The sequence below is a fragment of the Eptatretus burgeri genome, unplaced genomic scaffold (genome assembly GCF_056783735.1).
Source record: "Eptatretus burgeri isolate ZD-2024b unplaced genomic scaffold, Ebu_testis_v1 Ebu_testis_scaffold_88, whole genome shotgun sequence".
Lineage (NCBI taxonomy): Eukaryota > Metazoa > Chordata > Myxini > Myxiniformes > Myxinidae > Eptatretus > Eptatretus burgeri.
Window position 1 is genome coordinate 1 of NW_028222038.1, and position 21,976 is coordinate 21,976.

Sequence of the window (21,976 nt, forward strand, 5' to 3'; positions counted from 1 at the left end):
ACATATACACACACATATACACACACATACATACATACATACATACACACACATACACACACATACATACACATACACACACATACATACATACACACACATACATACACACATACACAAACACACACACATACATACACACATACATTCACATATACACACACATACATATACACACACATACATACACACATACATATACACACATACACATACCTACACACATACACAAACACACACATACATACACATATACACACACACACACATACAAACATATATACACACACACACATACAAACATATATACACACACACACATACCTACACACACACACACATGCAAACATATACACACACACACATACCTACACACACACACACACACACACATACAAACATATTGTTGCGGATTCGCGCCCGCCGGCGTGCTGACGGCCACGTAACTCGAATCGCAGCACGTCGCCCACCGGACGGACAATCCAGTCGTGACCCTCTTGGACTAACGCCGGGAACCAGTCACGGGTGGACCTTTCGGTCTCACCGCGATCGAGCCAATCAGCCCCCGCGTGGGATAGGGTTGCTCGCCAAATTCGACCTACCTAAGTACCCACGCGGAGGGTAGACCGGGCGATCGCACCTCGCCGCAGGTCGACTTCGGACACGGGCCACTTAAGCGACCCGTTCCGTACTATCGGGATAACCGAGCGGTGTTATTCGTCGACCTCGACGGTTCGATTAATTATCGGGCGTATTCAGCCCACTACCAACCCTTTACGTGAAGCAAGATGAGGATTCAATTAAGGAAATGACGAAGCGAAGCGGGAAACAGTTCAACACAAAAGCACATTTATTCGCGACGAACGGAAAGCACACATATTCAATTCCACCAAAAGCAGAACAGAAAAGAAAACAGAAAACAGAAAAGAAAAACACAATTCAATTTACACAAAAAGCAAATGCGACAATGCAGATCTAATACCGATTACACGAGCACACGGCAACACTTATACAATTTTACTTCACAGACGGCGCCGACAACACATACCCAAAACCAAGGAAAGAATACCCTCAAGGATGAGGCGGGCCTGAGGCCGAGACCGGGTCGGGCCTACCCGTCTGGTGATGAGACGCGGAGCGGCGATGGTGCCTCAACTCCGTGGGCCTCGCGGGCAGTGTCTGGTAGGGGGTGGGAAAGGGGCCCCCTTGGTCGCACTATCTCAGCGCGGGGGGAAACAGGAGGGGGTTGCTGATGCTCTGGGTATAGAGGATTTTTATTGTCCCGCGACGAGCGTCTCCACCTCGGCCAGGTCGCGCTGTCGGCCTCCCTGGGGTGCAGCTCCCTGCACGACGCGAGCACCCCCTCGTCTGCCCTCGCCGCCTCTCCACAGCTCCGTCCCCTCCGCTCCGACTCCAACGCACACGACGACCAGCTCCTTCTTGCCAACTCCACCGCCCGCGAAGTCTTAACTCTCTGTTCTCGACTCTCCTACTCTCTGGACTGACGAACACGGTCGCTTTTTATCAGCCCCGTGGCTTCGCCCTCTCATCTTTGACCCCCTCCCTTCGACCTTTCACCTCGCCTCCCCATTGGCCCGAGAAAAAGTGGGCGTGAATGCTTTTTGATCCATAAATTTGCATATATCGATCGCCCTCCAACGCCCTGGAGGCGGGGCCAAATCGCCCCTCGCTCACCGATTGGACGGCAAAAAGTGGGCGTGTGTCGTTTTTGATCCGTTTTTGAAGCACAAAATCCGTGATTTTGTACACGCTGTTCGGCGCGCGCCCTGCACGAGTCCAACACCGGTACCCACAGGCGGCGCAAGAACGGTGGCGATGCGACGGTTGCGAGGTGTGACGTGAAGGTCGTGGCGGTTGTGGTGAAGCGGTGGTTGGTGGTGGTAACAATGGCGGTTGGTCCAAATTAAAGATAGTAAAAGAAAAACGGCTATCCTGAAGAGTCGCAGCACGCATAAATGACATGTATTCCCACTAGACAACGGGTTTGGGCCTAACTACACATGTACTTACCGAGATACCTCACCTAAGGGACCTGAATGGTGGTTTGCGAATTTGGTAACCACAACAATATACACACACACACATACATACATACACACACACATACATACACACATACACATACCTACACACATACACAAACACACACATACATACATACACATATACACACATACCTACACACACACACACACACACACACACATGCAAACATATACACACACACACACACATACCTACACACACACACACATACAAACATACACACACACACACATACATACACACACACATACATACACACATATACACATATACCTACACACATACCTACACACATACACAAACACACACACACATACATACATATACACACATTGTGCGTGAGGATCACCGAGAATTTCTGCGATTTCTCCGGGATTCCGAACGACCCATTAAACCCACTTTGTCTGCCGTGGAGTTGGTTAACGATCCGGAGTTTCGTTCCATAACCGTATTAACTTCCAAGCATGAACGTTCTTTTTAAATACTGTTACATCTGAGGGGCGGTATGCATTCAAAGGGTAATTAGGATGTTTAATTAGGTATGCCATGCTGTTCGAGTGTACCAGGATCTCGATGTAATAAGTAGCAATTCAGTGATGATAAGTTGTCTAGTAAATGTCCATTTCTTCAAGGGGGAAATGATAATTGTCACGTAATTAGATAGGGAGACGGGTTAGGGTAAGTGTGTCTGCGTAAACCCTTTTAGTATTCCCTGGAGGCTTGCCGTGACGTAACAGGACAGTGCTGCGGATGGCTCCGCCCCGTGATCACGATTGGCGGAAGGCGACGGCAGAGGGCCAATAAAAGGGCTCGATTGGAAGTGACGAGGACTCGAGGATAAAAAGGTTCTGTTCGGGGAAAAGGGGTGGAAGAAGAAGATCGATAAAGAAAAAGCGTTTTGGTGGGGGCTGTTGGGTCGGAGCGTGCTCGATTGTTGCGCTGGTTCGTTCCTGGATTCGTCGTGTCTCGTGGCCTTGCTGTGCCTCGTGCCTCACCTCGGTTGGCTCCGGGGTTCTGCTGGCTCGGAGTACGGGGTCGAACGGCGGACGGACCTGCCTCCCTCTCCTGCTCGCATCTTGGCGCCAGAACTGGCTCCCTGGCGGCTGTGAGCGGACTCGGGCCGACACCAGGAGGTCGACATCACCACGGTGCCTCCTGCCCCTGACGAGCGCAACGCCAGCTCGTCCGGTGCCAATCCAGGGACTGTTGCGTCTACACCACGGGCCAGCCTGACCACCAGGACGAGCTACGTTTTGTGTGTGTGTGTTTGTGTGTACCTGGCGCCTTAGAGGGTTTGAGATTTGTTTCGCCATTGGAATTGTTTGTGTTTTCCCCACGCCCGAACCCACACCACCATCCCGTCGAATCGCCCCGCATCCCTCCTCTTGCCGAGTCTTATTATTATTTCTGGTTAGAGAAATAAACACTATTAACTCAGTGAAAAGCTACTCGTCCCACCTTCCTCGTCCCGTTTGCTGTAGAGCGATTAAAACCGCCATCTTTGGGTTATAAAAAAATAAACCGCCTTCATCGTTTCGGCTGATTCTACGTTGGCAGGACTATTCAAGTCCCGTGGACGTCACAATACGTTTCTCGGAGTGGAACTCTGCGATCAAAGGTGTTGCTTTGTTGGTCCACTTCTTACGTTTGTTCAAGTCAAAGAGGCAGCCAATCACAACGGTCAACATGATCACCGACATCTTCCAGTTCATCTTATGGAAGAGGCGACAACAATCATCATTGGCAACGTTCATCTTGAGTCCGATGCATTGGTAATTCACAACCTCACTCATGGCAGGCAAGTGGACAAGTCCAGCACCCTGCGTCATCTCCACTGCAGCAGGCGAGAACGACTCTTCCCTGGTCTGGCGGGACGTGTGAACGTATCTGAAAAGGCACGGTTTTTTTTACCATGCATTTGAAGTGTTTTATTACAAATATATGTTCCAGAATAATGTCCACCTTACATCCATCTGAAGAACAGTACACACATTGATGAGCAACACTGCCTGTGAAACACCAGGCTGATAGTTTATAGCTGGGTCAGGAATTAAACCCAGGCTAGACGACTTTGAAGCAAGTGTGCGTACCCTCTAGGCCATCATGTCAGCCCACAGAAGAGAAAGAATCAAGAATGCAATTAAGACAGTGCGGCAAACACATGATAAACAATTAAGGGAAAGATAAGGAAAGTGAACATCTCTCTGGCTATTCTCAGAGACCAGCCTCAACGCCGTCGAGTCTGGCAGTTCACTCGAGCAGATTGGCAGGTTCTGCAAGCAGAATCTCTCTTCAGTGCTGCTCTCCCATATCTCCTGCCCTTGATGTTAACTCTCCTTTTTTCACTAAAATGAGCGCAAAAAATATTGTGCATTACATACCTGTAGGTGAAATGAATACCACGTGACCAAGGGAATGGGGGATCTTTGTTAATTTGAAATTTTTTGTCACGGCCTCATAACGGACTTGAAGCATACTTGGCCAAGAACATTTCGGACACACCTGCCTTGAAGTACAGCTTTGTTTTCGCAAAGCAAGCACGTCGGATATGGCCAAGGATCGCAGCTGCCACATTCGATCCAAACCCGAACCAGGCAAAGGAGTCGGGTCTCTGAGCTGCGAGACCCCAACACTTGGAGATCCTGAAATGCTCAGATAAACTTGTAACATTTTAAAGCAATTAGTTTCCGAAACAAGATGATATTCAATATCCAAGATGGACAAAAATCCAACTTCTCACGGTTCAGGTAAACTCCGTTCGCTCGGATGGACTGATGTACCCTTTGCTGGCTTGGGTATGAATCTGGAATTTGTCCATGGTGCTGGTGACAGCTTTCAGACTCTTCACGAAGGACACCGTGAGATCTTTAACGACCACCAAGGAATGATGCCAGTCGAGACATCCGTTTAACGTCTATCCGAGGGATCGTACACACATTGACGAATCACCCTGCATGCGAAACACCGGAATGACAGTTTATGGCTGGGTTGGGATTCAAGCTCAGGTGAGATGGCTCAGAGGTGAGTGTGTATACCTGTGAGCCATGCTGTACAGGTAAACAAATATGGGTTTGCTGGGGGTTGGGGGGTGCAGCTGATGTACTACCCCCTGTGGATTGGAGGAATAATTTGAGTGTACGGGCAACAACTCACCACCTCCTTGGGAAAGGCACTGTGAGATCGTCCAAGGGTTGGTGCACAAACATCGACATGTACGCCTTGCCTGCGAAACACCAGGATGGCAGTTTATCGCCGAGTCAAGATTCAAACTCTATATGGACAGTCTTTTCCACTGACAGCTCCGTCACAGAGGAAGACTCAGTAAACCAATTCGAGGTAGATTTAATCAGATTGCACACCAACATGTTCAGTGTCATTAACATTGTCACATTGGTGTGTCATGGTTCTTGTACACTCACTGACCCAATCACAGGAGCTGTTTTTTAATGTGTGAGTATCCTGTGCATCGGTGATGATATCTATGTCTATCTATCCAAGTTGTTTCACCCTCACTTTGTTTTGGGGAATCCATTCAAAGGGAAGTTTCACTCGAACCAAGTTTGCATTTCCTTTGGTTAAAAACAATTAATCAAATTAGCTCCACCTTTCCACCCAAGTCTCTCCATGAACCGGCTGACCCCGCCATTTTCTGCTTCCAGCCCCTTTAAGCTGACGTCAGACTTCGTTTTTGGACCGATGACGGTGACACGTTCGGTCCCAATGGATGGATGAATCTGTCTCCTCGAAGGCGACAATGTTTCCAAACACGGCCATCGTCAAGGGTTCCTGAACAATCAACAACCTCCGTCACCAATCTGTTGTTTCCTGGACAAACAAACGTGCCGACCATTCCAGTCTTCCACACTGAGGAAACATGCACATGATTCACCCTGAGGGAAGCCACAACCAAAGGGTTTTATTGCGCACGCTCCGCCCCCCCCTGGTGACGTCAATCTTGGAACATTCTCGGATACGTGAATGTAAAACACTGGGCGGTGTATAAACACGGTTGGGTTTGATTTCTATCTTGAAAATGTTTAACGTGTGGTACATTGTTTATCTCTTCGTCGACCGGTGCGGTTACGGAGAGTGAGGAGAGAATTATAATAAATATAAGATGCAGACTCGGCGCATTCCAAAACACCGTTTGAGGAAACCGGAAGTGCGTAATAACGACGGTGTTGTTGCCACCAGGTGATCAGAGGCTGGATCAACACTAAATATTATTGTTGTTCAGGTTGGCTTCTGAGTTTTAATATTAATGTCATTATTATTCAGAATTTTAATTGTGTGGTAGTTTTTTCGAGGAACACGATCAATTGATGAGTTTTCCTGCTTCATCGGTCACGTGGTCCGGCGACGCGAATCTGCCTCTGGGAAACCGTGATTGTGTCGTGATCACGTGATTTACTTTCTCCACAACACTTCGGGCCCTCGACTCGGGTTCCTCACAGTCTCCTGCAGTCACCGCGATGCGCGATGATCCGGGAGGATTCACGATCGGTTCACCCGAGGATGAGGAGTCCGGACCCGGTACGTGACGTTCTCTCAGTGACGAGATCTTGTGGTTCCTGGATGTTTCCTTTTCACGGATTGTTCGTGTTTCAGATGGTGTTGTGAAGGTGAAGATCGAGTCCGAGTTCGTGGATGATTCGTTCCCTCCATACGAAGGTTTGGCCCACAAACTCATTCCCTCATTCATTCCTGATGACACTCATTCCCTCCACCACCGAAGGTGAAGGATCACGATATCTCACAAAGTTGTGGACGGATTCGGATGAACCTTGGTGGACACGTTGGTTGGGTTCGTGTAGTAAATCCCTGCCGTGGTTAATTGAATCACCTTGTTGTCCTTTTTTAATGAATGTTATTGTTAAACTGTTAAACGTTCCTGACACGTTTGTTTTTGTCCTTTTCTTTTTCCCAGATCTTGTTGTGAAAATGAACATCAAATCTGAGTTTGTGGATGAATCGCCCTCTCAAGACGAAGGTCTGAACCTCAACGACATCGTCGTTGTACCATTTACAAACAACGATTAATGTACATTCTGCGGAGGTTGTTGTCCAGACAGACGTTGTACTTACCTTCATGCCGTGTAGGTACTCGAACCCCAAGCTCGTTTAGAAACCGAATTTGTTTCGATCGTCGAGACGTTCACAGAGAACTTGCACGTGGCCGACGGGTGTGATCGAATCGATCGGTCACCGACATGAACTCCCATCCATGAAAATACCGAGTACGAGTACACTGAACGGATCAGAACACAACAGAACAAAAGGAGTTCAGCAGAGAGGGAAACACCAACAGCGGAGTTGAAGGGCAAGACAGTGGGCGGCAGACGAAAAATGGGTTTGAGGAGTAATTGGGTGGATAAGATGGACACAGAAGAAAACTCTCAGGAGATAAAGTTTAAATTTGGAAGGAGGACAGGGTGGGGTGGGGGTTAACGAGGGTAAAAAAGATCATCGTTTTGGATGGGGGATGATTTGAGATGGTGGGGAACAGCTGTCTTCAAAACCTGGAGGGAAGAAGGAGATTGAAGAGAATCTCGAAGTTGGTTACACAGGTAAGGAAAAAAGAGGAACAAATGAGTGGACGTGAGCAGCAATCTTGGATTTAGGCAGTTCCACCAGAAGGTCAGGCCAGATTATATCTGTGACTTGCTGCAGATACCATGTAAACCTGTAATAACCTGTTTCACGGTCGGGTTGTCGGCGACAAAACCGTCTCTCCCACCAGGTTTTCTGGTGAGAGTTCCCTGAAAATATCTGCTGTTCTTCCTCCGCTCCTATCGGTTCTTCTGACCACGTGCTTGTCAAAGTAGACATCTCTCTGGCTGTTATTGGAGAACCAGCTCACCGCAGTCGAGTCTGGCATTTCACTCAGGCCGACTGGCAGGATCTTCAAGCAGCCATCAAACTTCGAGACTGGTCTCCTACCGCTATTTTCTCCAACATCAACTCGTCCTGGGAATTCTTTTAAAGAAACTTGCTCTCTCTCATGCACGGATTTATCCCCTCTCGTCTTCAGTTGTCAAACCCTTCCTCCCGCCCATGGTTCATTGAAGCTTGTGGCGAGGGAGTTGTCCTGAAACAACTTGCCTTTGCCTCATGGAAAGCAAACCCACCTCAGGGCAATCTCAGTTCCTTCCATAAAGGTCGGAATAAGTGTATCTACCCTCAGGAGAGCCAAAAAACAACATCTTTCTAAGCTCGTCTGAACTCTCAAACCTCTCTCCCTTCTCCAAATCCTGGTGGCGTCTCATCATATCTGTTTCTGGTGTATGTTCCCCCTCTATCCCCTCCCTTACCTCAAATGGCCGCACTGCTGATACCGCACGTGAAAAGGCGGAATGCTTAAACTCGGTGTTTCATCGTAATCCTGTGTCCGAAACCCATCGCATTCTGTGCCCACCTTACCCAGTCGCACCCAACTGACCCTGGACTCTGTGTCCTCTTCTTCTGACAAGGTGGATAGCTTGCTGTCAAACCTCGACTAAGATTCTGCAACCGGTCCAGACGGCATCAGCCCATGTGTCGTAAAAACCTCCTCCTCTGCTCTTGCTCATCCTCTCTCTGTTCTATTCACCCTCTCATTTGCTCAAGGTCATCTGCCATCTGCTTGGAAATCAGCAAACATCACTGCCCTGCATAAAAAATGTGCTGAAATAGATTCCTGCAACAACAGACCAATCAGCCTTCTCCCAATCATCAGCAACGTTATGGAATCCATTGTCGCTTCAGACATTAAATCCTTCCTCTTCTCCAATGGCTTGATTTCCAATCATCAATTTGGTTTCAGACCAGGTCACTCTTCCCTTTGTGTGCTGCTTCTTCTCTCCCAACAATGGATGCAGGTCCTCTATGCCGGACATGAAATCAAACCCATGTCCCTCGACATATCACGTGCTTTTGACACGGTCTGGCACCCTGCCCTGCTCACCAAACTCTCCACTCATGGCTCGCAGACTTCCTCTCCTGTCGCAGTCAACGTGTGGCTCTCAATGGAGTTCTTTCATCCCCTCTTCCTGTCCAGGCTGGAGTTCCTCAAGGCAGCGTTCTGGGCCCTGTTCTTTTTCTGGTTTTCATCAATGATCTCTCTGACTCTCTGGAAAATTCTCTTGATCTCTGTGCTGATGACTCCACCCTCTGCTGTACCATCTGTCATCTCTCAGACCAGAAAGCAGCAGCTTCTTCACTCTCTGCAGATCTGGGTAAAATCACAAACTTGTCCAACACATGAAACATGTCTTTCAATCCAGACAAATCTCACGCTCTCACGATGTCTCTCACGTGCCCAACGCATGGGGGTTGGGGTTTGGAGTGGGGAGGGGTGGGTGCATGTCCAAACGTTGTTGAGTTTTCCAGGGGGTTGGGGGGTGTTTCCAGAGCCATGATGTGATGACCTTTTTCATCACAAATGAAAATGACCTGTTAAATTTGGACGTTTCTGGGTGAGCTTTCCCGTAACCTTGAATGAGGTTCTGATGGAGCTTTTCTCTGTGAGCCAAGACTTTGCCAAGAGATCTCACTACAAGCTGGTCGATGGAAGAAAAAAAAGTGACGCCTCCTCCCTGAGAAGATGAGGAAGAGGGAGGAAGAAGAGTCTGCAGTTGGAAAATCGGTTATCCATCTCTTGATGTCAAAGTAAAATGTGTTTTTATTTGTGACCTCACTGCTTTGAGCTCTGAAAGTTAATTCACGATGAAACTTTCCACGTTCAGATTTTTAACCACAATGCACCTAAATATGCGTTTCAAACGGTCATGAGGAGGTCATCTGGCCCACTGTTTCCGTTTTGAACTCCAGAGTTAATTTATTTACGACAGCTTCACTCCTCCACACCCTGTAAACCGCATTCGACCCTTTAATACCCACTTAGACCCTGTTGAGGCCTGTCAGACCCCTTCGCACCCAATTAGACCCTTTTGATATGTATGGACCTTCTTCGAACCTCACAACACTTTTCAGACCGACAGACCTCTGAAGACTCTTTGGACAATTTCAGACTATTTGGACACCTCAGGCCCCTTTTGCTTTTTCGCCCTTCGACCCCTTTCCTGTTGAAACCTGAGTACGTCTAGTAATTACATACTATTGAAATGTTATTCTGATGATGCATTTTCAGATGCTGTCCAGTTAGTTTTGTGTTTCATTGTCTTTACAGATAAAGAAATGAAAATCGTTTCTTTTACCAACTCTGCCCAGTTCGACCAGGAAGGTCATTTCAATCAGCAAATACCTTCTTCTCAGGACAATGACAGATCGAGCAGTGTCTCTTCCAACAACTACAGAAGCTGTTTAAAGGTGATCAAGCAGATCCAAGGAAACGGGGAACTCCACAAGTGTTTCGTGTGTAACAAGGCATTTACCACTTCATCAACTTTACATCAACATAAACTAGTACATTCTGGGAATAAATCCTACCAGTGTTCTGTTTATGACAAGGCATTTTCTCAATCATCACATTTAAATCAACATGAACGAGTCCATTCCGGGGATAAACCCTACAAGTGTTCTGTTTGTAACAAGGAGTTTTCTCAATCAACAAATTTACAAAAACATAAACGAGTACATTCTGGGGATAAACCATACAAGTGTTCTGTGTGTAACAAGGCGTTTTCTCAATCATCACATTTAAATCAACATGAACGAGTACATTCCGGGGATAAACCCTACAAGTGTTCTGTTTGTAACAAGGAGTTTTCTCAATCAACAAATTTACAAAAACATAAACGAGTACATTCTGGGGATAAACCATACAAGTGTTCTGTGTGTAACAAGGCGTTTTCTCAATCATCAAATTTACATCAACATGAACGAGTACATTCTGGGGATAAACCCTTCAAGTGTTCTGTGTGTAACAAGGCATTTGCTGATTCATCATCTTTCCGTAAACATGAACGAATACATTCTGGGGATAAACCCTACAAGTGTTCTGTGTGTAACAAGGCATTTGCTGATTCATCATCTTTCCGTAAACATAAACGAGTACATTCTGGCGATAAACCCTACAAGTGTTCTGTGTGTAACAAGGCGTTTTCTCAATCATCAAATTTACATCAACATGAACGAGTACATTCTGGGGATAAACCCTACAAGTGTTCTGTGTGTAACAAGGCGTTTACTCAATCATCAAATTTACATCAACATGAACGAATACATTCCGGGGATAAACCCTTCAAGTGTTCTGTGTGTAACAAGGCATTTGCTGATTCATCATCTTTCCGTAAACATGAACGAATACATTCTGGGGATAAACCCTACAAGTGTTCTGTGTGTAACAAGGCATTTGCTGATTCATCATCTTTACATCAACATGAACGAGTACATTCCGGAGATAAACCCTACAAGTGTTCTGTGTGTAACAAGGCATTTGCTGATTCATCATCTTTCCGTAAACATGAACGAATACATTCTGGGGATAAACCCTACAAGTGTTCTGTGTGTAACAAGGCATTTGCTGATTCATCATCTTTACATCAACATGAACGAGTACATTCCGGGGATAAACCCTACAAGTGTTCTGTGTGTAACAAGGCGTTTACTCAATCATCAAATTTACATCAACATGAACGAATACATTCCAGGGATAAACCTTACAAGTGTTCTGTGTGTAACAAGTCATTTACTGATTCATCATCTTTACGTAAACATAAACGAGTACATTCCGGCGATAAACCCTCCAAGTGTTCTGTGTGTAACAAGGCATTTGCTGATTTGTCATATTTACCTCAACATGAACGAGTACATTCTGGGGATAAACCCCACAAGTGTTCTGTGTGTAACAAGGCATTTGCTGATTCATCTTTCCGTAAACATAAACGAGTACATTCTGGCGATAAACCCTACAAGTGTTCTGTGTGTAACAAGGCGTTTTCTCAATCATCAAATTTACATCAACATGAACGAGTACATTCTGGGGATAAACCCTACAAGTGTTCTGTGTGTAACAAGGCGTTTACTCAATCATCAAATTTACATCAACATGAACGAATACATTCCGGGGATAAACCCTTCAAGTGTTCTGTGTGTAACAAGGCATTTGCTGATTCATCATCTTTCCGTAAACATGAACGAATACATTCTGGGGATAAACCCTACAAGTGTTCTGTGTGTAACAAGGCATTTGCTGATTCATCATCTTTACATCAACATGAACGAGTACATTCCGGAGATAAACCCTACAAGTGTTCTGTGTGTAACAAGGCATTTGCTGATTCATCATCTTTCCGTAAACATGAACGAATACATTCTGGGGATAAACCCTACAAGTGTTCTGTGTGTAACAAGGCATTTGCTGATTCATCATCTTTACATCAACATGAACGAGTACATTCCGGGGATAAACCCTACAAGTGTTCTGTGTGTAACAAGGCGTTTACTCAATCATCAAATTTACATCAACATAAACGAGTACATTCTGGGGATAAACCATACAAGTGTTCTGTGTGTAACAAGGCGTTTTCTCAATCATCAAATTTACATCAACATGAACGAGTACATTCTGGGGATAAACCCTTCAAGTGTTCTGTGTGTAACAAGGCATTTGCTGATTCATCATCTTTCCGTAAACATGAGCGAATACATTCTGGGGATAAACCCTACAAGTGTTCTGTGTGTAACAAGGCATTTGCTGATTCATCATCTTTCCGTAAACATAAACGAGTACATTCTGGCGATAAACCCTACAAGTGTTCTGTGTGTAACAAGGCGTTTTCTCAATCATCAAATTTACATCAACATGAACGAGTACATTCTGGGGATAAACCCTACAAGTGTTCTGTGTGTAACAAGGCGTTTACTCAATCATCAAATTTACATCAACATGAACGAATACATTCCGGGGATAAACCCTTCAAGTGTTCTGTGTGTAACAAGGCATTTGCTGATTCATCATCTTTCCGTAAACATGAACGAATACATTCTGGGGATAAACCCTACAAGTGTTCTGTGTGTAACAAGGCATTTGCTGATTCATCATCTTTACATCAACATGAACGAGTACATTCCGGAGATAAACCCTACAAGTGTTCTGTGTGTAACAAGGCATTTGCTGATTCATCATCTTTCCGTAAACATGAACGAATACATTCTGGGGATAAACCCTACAAGTGTTCTGTGTGTAACAAGGCATTTGCTGATTCATCATCTTTACATCAACATGAACGAGTACATTCCGGGGATAAACCCTACAAGTGTTCTGTGTGTAACAAGGCGTTTACTCAATCATCAAATTTACATCAACATGAACGAATACATTCCGGGGATAAACCTTACAAGTGTTCTGTGTGTAACAAGTCATTTACTGATTCATCATCTTTACGTAAACATAAACGAGTACATTCCGGCGATAAACCCTCCAAGTGTTCTGTGTGTAACAAGGCATTTGCTGATTTGTCATATTTACCTCAACATGAACGAGTACATTCTGGGGATAAACCCCACAAGTGTTCTGTGTGTAACAAGGCATTTGCTGATTCATCTTTCCGTAAACATAAACGAGTACATTCTGGCGATAAACCCTACAAGTGTTCTGTGTGTAACAAGGCGTTTTCTCAATCATCAAATTTACATCAACATGAACGAGTACATTCTGGGGATAAACCCTACAAGTGTTCTGTGTGTAACAAGGCGTTTACTCAATCATCAAATTTACATCAACATGAACGAATACATTCCGGGGATAAACCCTTCAAGTGTTCTGTGTGTAACAAGGCATTTGCTGATTCATCATCTTTCCGTAAACATGAACGAATACATTCTGGGGATAAACCCTACAAGTGTTCTGTGTGTAACAAGGCATTTGCTGATTCATCATCTTTACATCAACATGAACGAGTACATTCCGGAGATAAACCCTACAAGTGTTCTGTGTGTAACAAGGCATTTGCTGATTCATCATCTTTCCGTAAACATGAACGAATACATTCTGGGGATAAACCCTACAAGTGTTCTGTGTGTAACAAGGCATTTGCTGATTCATCATCTTTACATCAACATGAACGAGTACATTCCGGGGATAAACCCTACAAGTGTTCTGTGTGTAACAAGGCGTTTACTCAATCATCAAATTTACATCAACATGAACGAATACATTCCGGGGATAAACCTTACAAGTGTTCTGTGTGTAACAAGTCATTTACTGATTCATCATCTTTACGTAAACATAAACGAGTACATTCCGGCGATAAACCCTCCAAGTGTTCTGTGTGTAACAAGGCATTTGCTGATTTGTCATATTTACCTCAACATGAACGAGTACATTCTGGGGATAAACCCCACAAGTGTTCTGTGTGTAACAAGGCATTTTCTCAATCATCAAATTTACATCAACATGAACGAGTACATTCTGGGGATAAACCCTACAAGTGTTCTGTGTGTAACAAGGCATTTTCTCAATCATCAAATTTCCATAAACATGAACGAGTACATGCCGGAGATAAACTCTACAAGTGTTCTGTGTGTAACAAGGCATTTTCTCAATCATCAAATTTACATCAACATGAACGAGTACATTCCGGAGATAAACTCTACAAGCGTTCTGTGTGTAACAAGACGTTTTCTCAATCAAGTTTACATCAACATGAACGAGTTCATTCTGGGGATAAACCCCACAAGTGTTCTGTGTGTAACAAGGCGTTTTCTCACTCATCAAGTTTGTCTCGTCATCAAAAAATACAACAGAGGTGCGAGGACCCAGCGACTTCGGTGTGAACATCGTGCTATCAGGGAAATAACCAAATACCGGGATCTGGAAAATGAAGTAAAAATAACCTGGAAGTTGAAGAGTGTCGACATTGTGTCAGCGATTGCTGCAGAAACAGGAGTGATGAAGAAGAACCTCACAGATCTTCAAAAAACATCCCTGGGAATGAATATCACTACAAACTAACTACAGTTGGAGGCTGTCTTGTGTTCATTGATGATCCTGAAAATAACCATCGGAACAAAACTTTGAGAACAAGAAAACTTCACAACTTGCTCGAACAAACATGACCCTTTACCAAAATGGAGGTAGACACACACACTCAAACACACACATGTATGCACACAAACACATATACACAACCATATGGACACACTCAAATACAGAAAACCACATGAATACACACAATCACAGGAATACACTCAAACACACACATGCATCCACATAACACATATACACACCCATATGGACACACTCAAACACACAATCACAGGAATGCACTCAAACACATTTCCTTTTTAGGTCATCTCTTCGACATGACCTAATAATATTGGTGTTGAGAGTAGAGGTGACGATCCGTCCGTCCGTTCACAATGAAGATGAAGCGGGAGATCTGGTCATTAGCGATCCTGATAGAGGTCGATGAGACGTACACGATGGTATGACTTTCAAGGTCACCGAAGGTCAAGGTCGCGAGGTCTTTGAAGTTGCGAAAATGACGATTTTCAAATTCTATCTCCTCCGCCATTTCTCAAGCGATCTTGAATTTGATTGTAGCAAATGAATCTATGGGACAATATCTAAATTTGGTCGGGCCGGATTTTCGAATTTCGCTTTCGTTTTCGCGTCAAGTGACTTCAAAGTTTGCAAAAACTGCCCTACCTTCAGGAGGCTATACATTTTCTCACAGAGATGACCGTCACTCCCGCACGGGTGTTTTTTATGAGCATAGATTGTAAACATGAACTGGAATTCTGTTTTGTTTCTCAAACTTTGGGATATCTTCAATCCCATAACTGTGTTTCTTGTTCCTCTTGTAGGAAGTTCTTCACATCACCTGTCAGGGTTTATTCTTTGTTCGTCCTTATGATCAGGTGTACAGGTGTGAACCATTAAATTGTTTGTTTTTCCCAATTGTTTCAGCCTTTATCATTGATTACTTTCCGAGTTTAATGTAAATTGGCACTTTAATCTGATTATAGTTATTTTTCAGCGAATATCTATCTATAATTCCAGCAATCTGTGTGTGTGTGTGTGTGTGTGTGTGTGTGTGTGTGTGTGTGTGTGTGTGTGTGTGTGTGTGTGTGTGTGTGTGTGTGTGTGTGTGTGTGTGTGTGTGTGTGTGTGTGTGTGTGTGTGTGACTGCTGTTTCTCGATAACCACTGGCCTGATCTAATTGAAACTTGCCAGGTATATTGCTGGGGACCTGAGTGTGTGCCTTGTCAAGGTTTGATATTAATCGGACAAGTGCTTCCCAAGTTATGGCCATTTATTTACCAAACCAATGACAAGACACATTGCTGCGTAGGCGTGGCCGATGGGGAAAGGGCGCCATAGTTACCATGGCGCCGGAGTGGCAATGGTCAATGGCAGCGAATGTCATGGCCAGCAAAGACAGGGAGGTAAACTTGATTTCAATTTGGATTTTAATTAACTCTGTTTGTGTAAGTATCACAGCAGTTGTTACTTCAATGAAAGCGATAATTCGTGGAATGATGTGAACAGTCCGTACGGGCACGCACTACTTCCAGATAGTGATGACTTACTGTGTTCTAATAATAATACCTCGATTTCTTCTGCGCATTTATAGATAAACACAATGCCCCAATCCAGTCGTCGTTTACGAGAGCGAAGGAATGGACTGTGTGGTTGTTTGAGTTTTTTTGGGGGGGATGGGGGGTTGCACGTACGGCCACGCGAGAGCGAAGGAACGGCTTGTGTGGTTGTTGTTTCTGGCACGTGGTTTGAAAGTTTTTTTGTTTGTTTAAAAAAAACAAAAATTCCACGTACGGCCACGCACGTACGGGCACGTATGAGTAATTATAAATTATGTCTAAAGTCCAACTACCCTTTTCCATTTGTAAGATGAGATTTCATTTTCTTACCTCAAATCGAACAGGTATAAAAAGCATTTAAATGAACGAATAAGCAGGTAGGGATGGTCATAGCAAAAGGTATTGAACAAGGTAGGGATGGTACTGCTGTGTTGCCGGGTTCGGGGGCGAGGAACGACCGCGAGATGGAGCAGTTGGGCCGTCTCCACCCGAAACACCCAGAATTGAAGGACGTCACTCCGGATAACTCCGAAGTCGACGGGGCACTCAATGGACCGTGGACGCCAATATTTCGACCGCGTGGTTAGGGTCTTTTTTGTCTGATTCCATTTTACCTAATTAGCCGTGCGGTCTCGCTTCCGGGGAAATTACACCCTCGGCCGGCTTTGTCCGAACCAAGTCGCTGTTACCGACTCGGATCCGACTTAACCGAGCGGGAATTACCAAAGCCGCGCTGGCCCAAGTAACAATTTACGGCACAATCGGCCTCCCTAATTCTCAAACCCGAACCATACTGGGTCAATGAAAGAAAGCACAGACAACGAACTGGAACATTTAACAGTTATTTATTTACAAGGTAATAGGGAGGGATACAGAGCAGACTTAATCACGAATATAAATGCAGGCAAATGTACAATGGCAATCACTTAACGGTTCTACTTACATGACTGGCCACAGACGGACACACACACCCAAAAAGAAATGGAGCCAGCTGGCCTTTATGGGACCCTCCAGCCGTGGAGGATAGGCAAGCTGGGGGTCAGAGTTTGGTCGGGTACCTAGCCGCCTCGTGTGGTTTTACCGACTCGCACTTGTGGAGCTCGGAGTCTGTGGAAGGGAATGGGGATCCCAGCTTGAACGCTCCAACACAACCCACAACGGTGGGACTCGAACCCAAGAACCTGAATCCAACGAGCGCAGCCAGTATCCTACGAACGACCCGGCCAGCCGCGGACGATGACCGACGACCAGGAGAGCCCAGCAGACCAGAAGCAAGGAACGACCTCCAGGGAACCAAGGAACAACACACACCAACAACCAACACTGGATACAGCTCACGATCCTTCTTATCCCTCCCCCGTGCGGGGTGGAGGGATCCGCTCTCGGTAACTGCGACTCGGTTCGGACAAAGCCTGCCGAGGATGTGGCTTCCCCAGTAGCGAGACCGCGTGGCTAATTAGGCAAATTGGAATCAGACAAAAAGACCCGAACCGCGCGGTCGAAATATTGGCGTCCACGGTCCATTAAGCGACACGTCGACTTTGGACTTATCCGGAGTGACGACCTTTAATTTTGGGTTTAGACGGCCCAACTGCTCCATCTAGCGGTCGTTCCTCGCCCCGGAACCCGGCACCACAACAATTGGTGTCAGGAGTGGGATTCTAACTTTCCACACATACTTCACAAAATAACTAAACTTTGGGTCAACTGTATGTATGAATGTGAATGGCTTCCAGATTCGTAACAGCACCATGACGATTGGCGTACAAGCTCCATCCCGACATCGTTTTTAATTTATCGTGTAATTAATTTATAATTGACTATATAATTATTTATTTTACCAAGATGCACTACTTGTGCAACACAGGAGCAGCTCCATCGATATACACATATACACACACACACACACAGACATACACACACACACACACACATACATACACACGTACATACACACACATACACACAATCCCTGCCTTTGGACGAAAGGGATAACACGACCACCAAAGTTATCTTTCTCACGACCCCGATCGTACCTGGCTTTTTTCATCTCCATACCTGGCTTTAACTACGAGCTCCAGGTGTCTTCGACTTTATCTGTTCATTCGAACAGTTGTCAGACAGTTCACTTTCTTCGAAATCCATTATTTCCATTGCTTTTGCTGGCCCGATCCTGAGCCGTGAAAGTGGTGGAGTGTCACCTTTTGATAAATGTTGTGCCGTTGGTAGTCGTAGCCAATCGATGGATGATTAACTAAATTAACCGCATTTTCAGGGTTAACTGTGCAGTGGTGGTTGAGTTTGTTGATTTACCTAAAAATGTGTGGTTACCTTTCTCCCCGGGACCTAAGAGAGCATAGTTTTTTATTTTGTATGCACTGTCGAGGCTGGTATAAGAGCTAACACACAGAACGTACAACAAGGGTAGCAGGAGACAAGAGGGGTGGGAGAGGGAAGGACAAAACAATGTGGAACATAGACATGAGGAGATCTGTGAAAGAGAGAGGGGTGGGGCAGGGTACACAGGGTAAACAGGATGGACACTACAGGAACTTTCAGGTCATCACACGACAGGGACCTTCAGGAAGGAAAGCAGGGAACTTGAAAGAGGTGGATTAACGGGGGTGGAAAAGATCGTGGTTTTGGATGGGGGAAGATGAGAGATGGTGGTGAACAGCTGTTCTGAAGACCTGGAGGGAAGAGTTGGATTGAAGAGAGTGTGGGAGTTTGTTCCAAAGGTCGGAAAAAAGAGGGATGAAAGAGTGAAGGTGAGCAGTGATTCGTGATTTTGATAGTTTTCCCAGAAGGGGGTTGCTGGCCGAGAAAGATGAGAAGGGGGGCAGAAGGGGGCCGAGAAAGATGAGAGGCAGGAGCGCCAGCCCAGAGGGGAAAGCAGTGCGGACGAAAGCTTTACTTTACTCAACGTCGGATGCCTCGTCACGTGCTCCCAAACCTGACCTAACCTGATGCCCAGTCGCGACTGGCTTTGGAGAACACACTTGCCCAGACAAAAAAACAAAAACAAGTGAGAAATTACCACAATGTGGTCACAACCTGGGATGCAAAAAAACAAACCCGGGCGGTATATAATCAGGAGAGGCCCACAGGCCGAATGTGATCGGCCCACAAAAAAACCAAGATGGTGGCCATATCATTTTGGCTTGGTGCCATTGTGGTTGCGGTCCGTCAGCTCTCTGATCAATGGGTGCACATTTCAAAAATCGACCTATTCCACCACCAAGAACCCAATAACAGCAACAAGCCGCAGGTAACAACGATTTTCTCATAAATGTGCTTCAAACGTCATGAATCCTCTCCTTACGGCGAAGCTTTCTTTGTTGGCTGAAAGTCAGACAGCTGGTTATGCTTTTATATCCTGGTCATCGACCGTTTGTATTTGAAGTTACCAGTTGTTCGACCTTTTCGCAGTAGATCTGGCATTCGGTGAGCTCAAATGGATAGCTCAATGTGTTTGTATGTTATTTGTGGTTTTTTTGTTTGTTTGTTTTTTAACGTGGAAGTTGTTTTAAAGTGGATAAAGGTCCAAACGTCCTTTCAACAGGAGAGTAACCCTGAACCAGAGTCAGAGAAAAAGGAAGGAGGTGGAGAATTCCTGAAGTTGAAAGTTATTGGACAGGGAGGACTTTCTTTGATTGGAATGAAAAAGTTTTAATGGAGGTTTGTGGTGGTGGGAGTTGTGATGAGGGGGAGGGGTGTGTGGAGTTATTGCGGGTCTGTGGGAGTGGTGGTGGGGGTTCTGGGGGACGGGTTGCCCACTTTTCCCATCCTTTGGAATAAGTACTTTTGCTCGCTTTTCCCGTTGTGGTAGAAAAACTCAGCCCAGACAAGTTTTCCCGATCAGTTGAATTCATTTATTATTTTAACGTGTGCATGGGAAGAGATACGGAGAGCAACATCTCCCACTCCGCGAACCTCTCTCTCAGAAATGGTGGTGGGGGGGGGGCATGGGTTGGACAATGAACAGTACATGTTATTGAAGCTTACTGACATCTAATTGGCTTGTTAAGATGTTTCCCAAGCTGAAAACATTCCAGTGTCAAGGTAAGAGGTTGGGTGTTCTGATAATTCACAGCTATGTGCAGTATTTTGTGACCATACATGGTATTCTCCAGGAATAGGGAGATGTAACTGACAAAGAAGCATTGTAAGACAAGGAACCCAGGATACAAGACTATGTGGCAAGTCGTGCACTTCACAAGATAAGAATATCGATTTGGCAAACAAACAAACAAAAAATAATCATAATAAGAGTGATGGCAAATCTATTGTCATGGGAAGTATGTGGTCGGACAATATGTCCATCCATCCATCCACTGGGACCATACTCTGTGCAGAGCGTTGGTGCTGCTGAAGCAGTCTCCTTGGCTATTGGGCACAATCCTGGACGGGTCGCCACTCCGACACAGGATACCAGCATGCTGGCACTCATTTTGCCGACCTCGGAAGGATGACAGGCAGAGTCAACCCCACCTGGTATTAATTCAACAGCCGAGTGGGATTTGAACTCAGGATACTCAGTTCCTAAGCCCACCACCCTAACCATTAAGCCAACACCAGGCATACAATATGTCATCCGAACTTAATCCATCCAGGAATCTGAAGGAAGTGGAACTGGTTGCATCAGACCGTTGCGGCAACGAGCAGTCGAGTCGCTCGTCTGAAAAACATTGTAATTTCGAACATCACATTGGACCTGGGTGTCCATTTTTGGCCTCCAACACAACCGCCTCGATCGGTGTTTTGTGCGAACAACGCCTTGATGTTCAGCATGTCCAATGTCAATCAGTCGGGTAGTAAAGGGAATTGGGGATAACAACTCGTTCACCACTTAATATAACATCATTGTGAATTGACAAATCGGGAAGCACGATTTCACAGGGTCAGGGAGCACAATCCTTGCGTTGGCCTGTGGGTTTAAAAGCGCTTGGATTTCTGAGTTCACTGGAGGATGCTCGTTTGACACCGAGATGGAGGCGAAGCACTTTGTGGGGGTCAACCCAGTGTAGAGCAAGTTTGTGAGGGCAGTTGGCTGGATCATCCACAAGCACCAAGTCCCCAGCGAGTGTTCTTAAGAAGAACCTGGAGAGGTAAGTTGGCTTTGCGTCCGTGTGTCAGATTGAAGGGAGTGAAGCCTGTGCTGGCATACATCATCGTGTTGTCGGCCACTTCAATCTGGTGGACACGTTCGTCCCATTCAATTCCTTTGTGTCACAAGGCTTTGGCAAGTTCATCCTTCTTGGTGCGATTGTGACGCTCCATTGCTCCATCACGTTGTGGGTGACATGCTGACGTTCGGGGATTGTGGATTCCTCAGTGAGAGCAGAGATCCTTGATCCATTTATAATCACGATTATCCTTATTAATACAAAGACCGGATACGATGTGGGAACATTTGGGGAAGAAT

The 21,976-nt window shown here is 45.5% G+C and overlaps 1 protein-coding gene across 4 annotated transcripts; it reads left to right on the forward strand.

Moving 5' to 3' along the window:
* The first annotated feature begins 88 nt into the window (after positions 1-88).
* LOC147007589 (uncharacterized) lies at positions 89-15,910 on the forward strand. 4 transcript variants are annotated; one of them, XM_085866822.1, is made up of 4 exons: positions 92-6,600; positions 6,676-6,738; positions 6,995-7,057; positions 10,235-15,910. In XM_085866822.1, the coding sequence occupies exons 1-4, from the start codon at positions 6,540-6,542 to the stop codon at positions 14,782-14,784; spliced, it is 4,737 nt and encodes a 1,578-aa protein (XP_085722948.1). In that variant the 5' UTR covers positions 92-6,539; the 3' UTR covers positions 14,785-15,910. The 4 variants fall into 4 exon arrangements, with proteins under 4 accessions (XP_085722947.1, XP_085722946.1, XP_085722948.1 ...); XM_085866823.1 differs by having other exon boundaries at positions 6,578-6,600; positions 6,995-7,634; XM_085866821.1 differs by having other exon boundaries at positions 89-6,600; positions 6,676-7,057.
* The last annotated feature ends 6,066 nt before the right edge of the window (positions 15,911-21,976 follow it).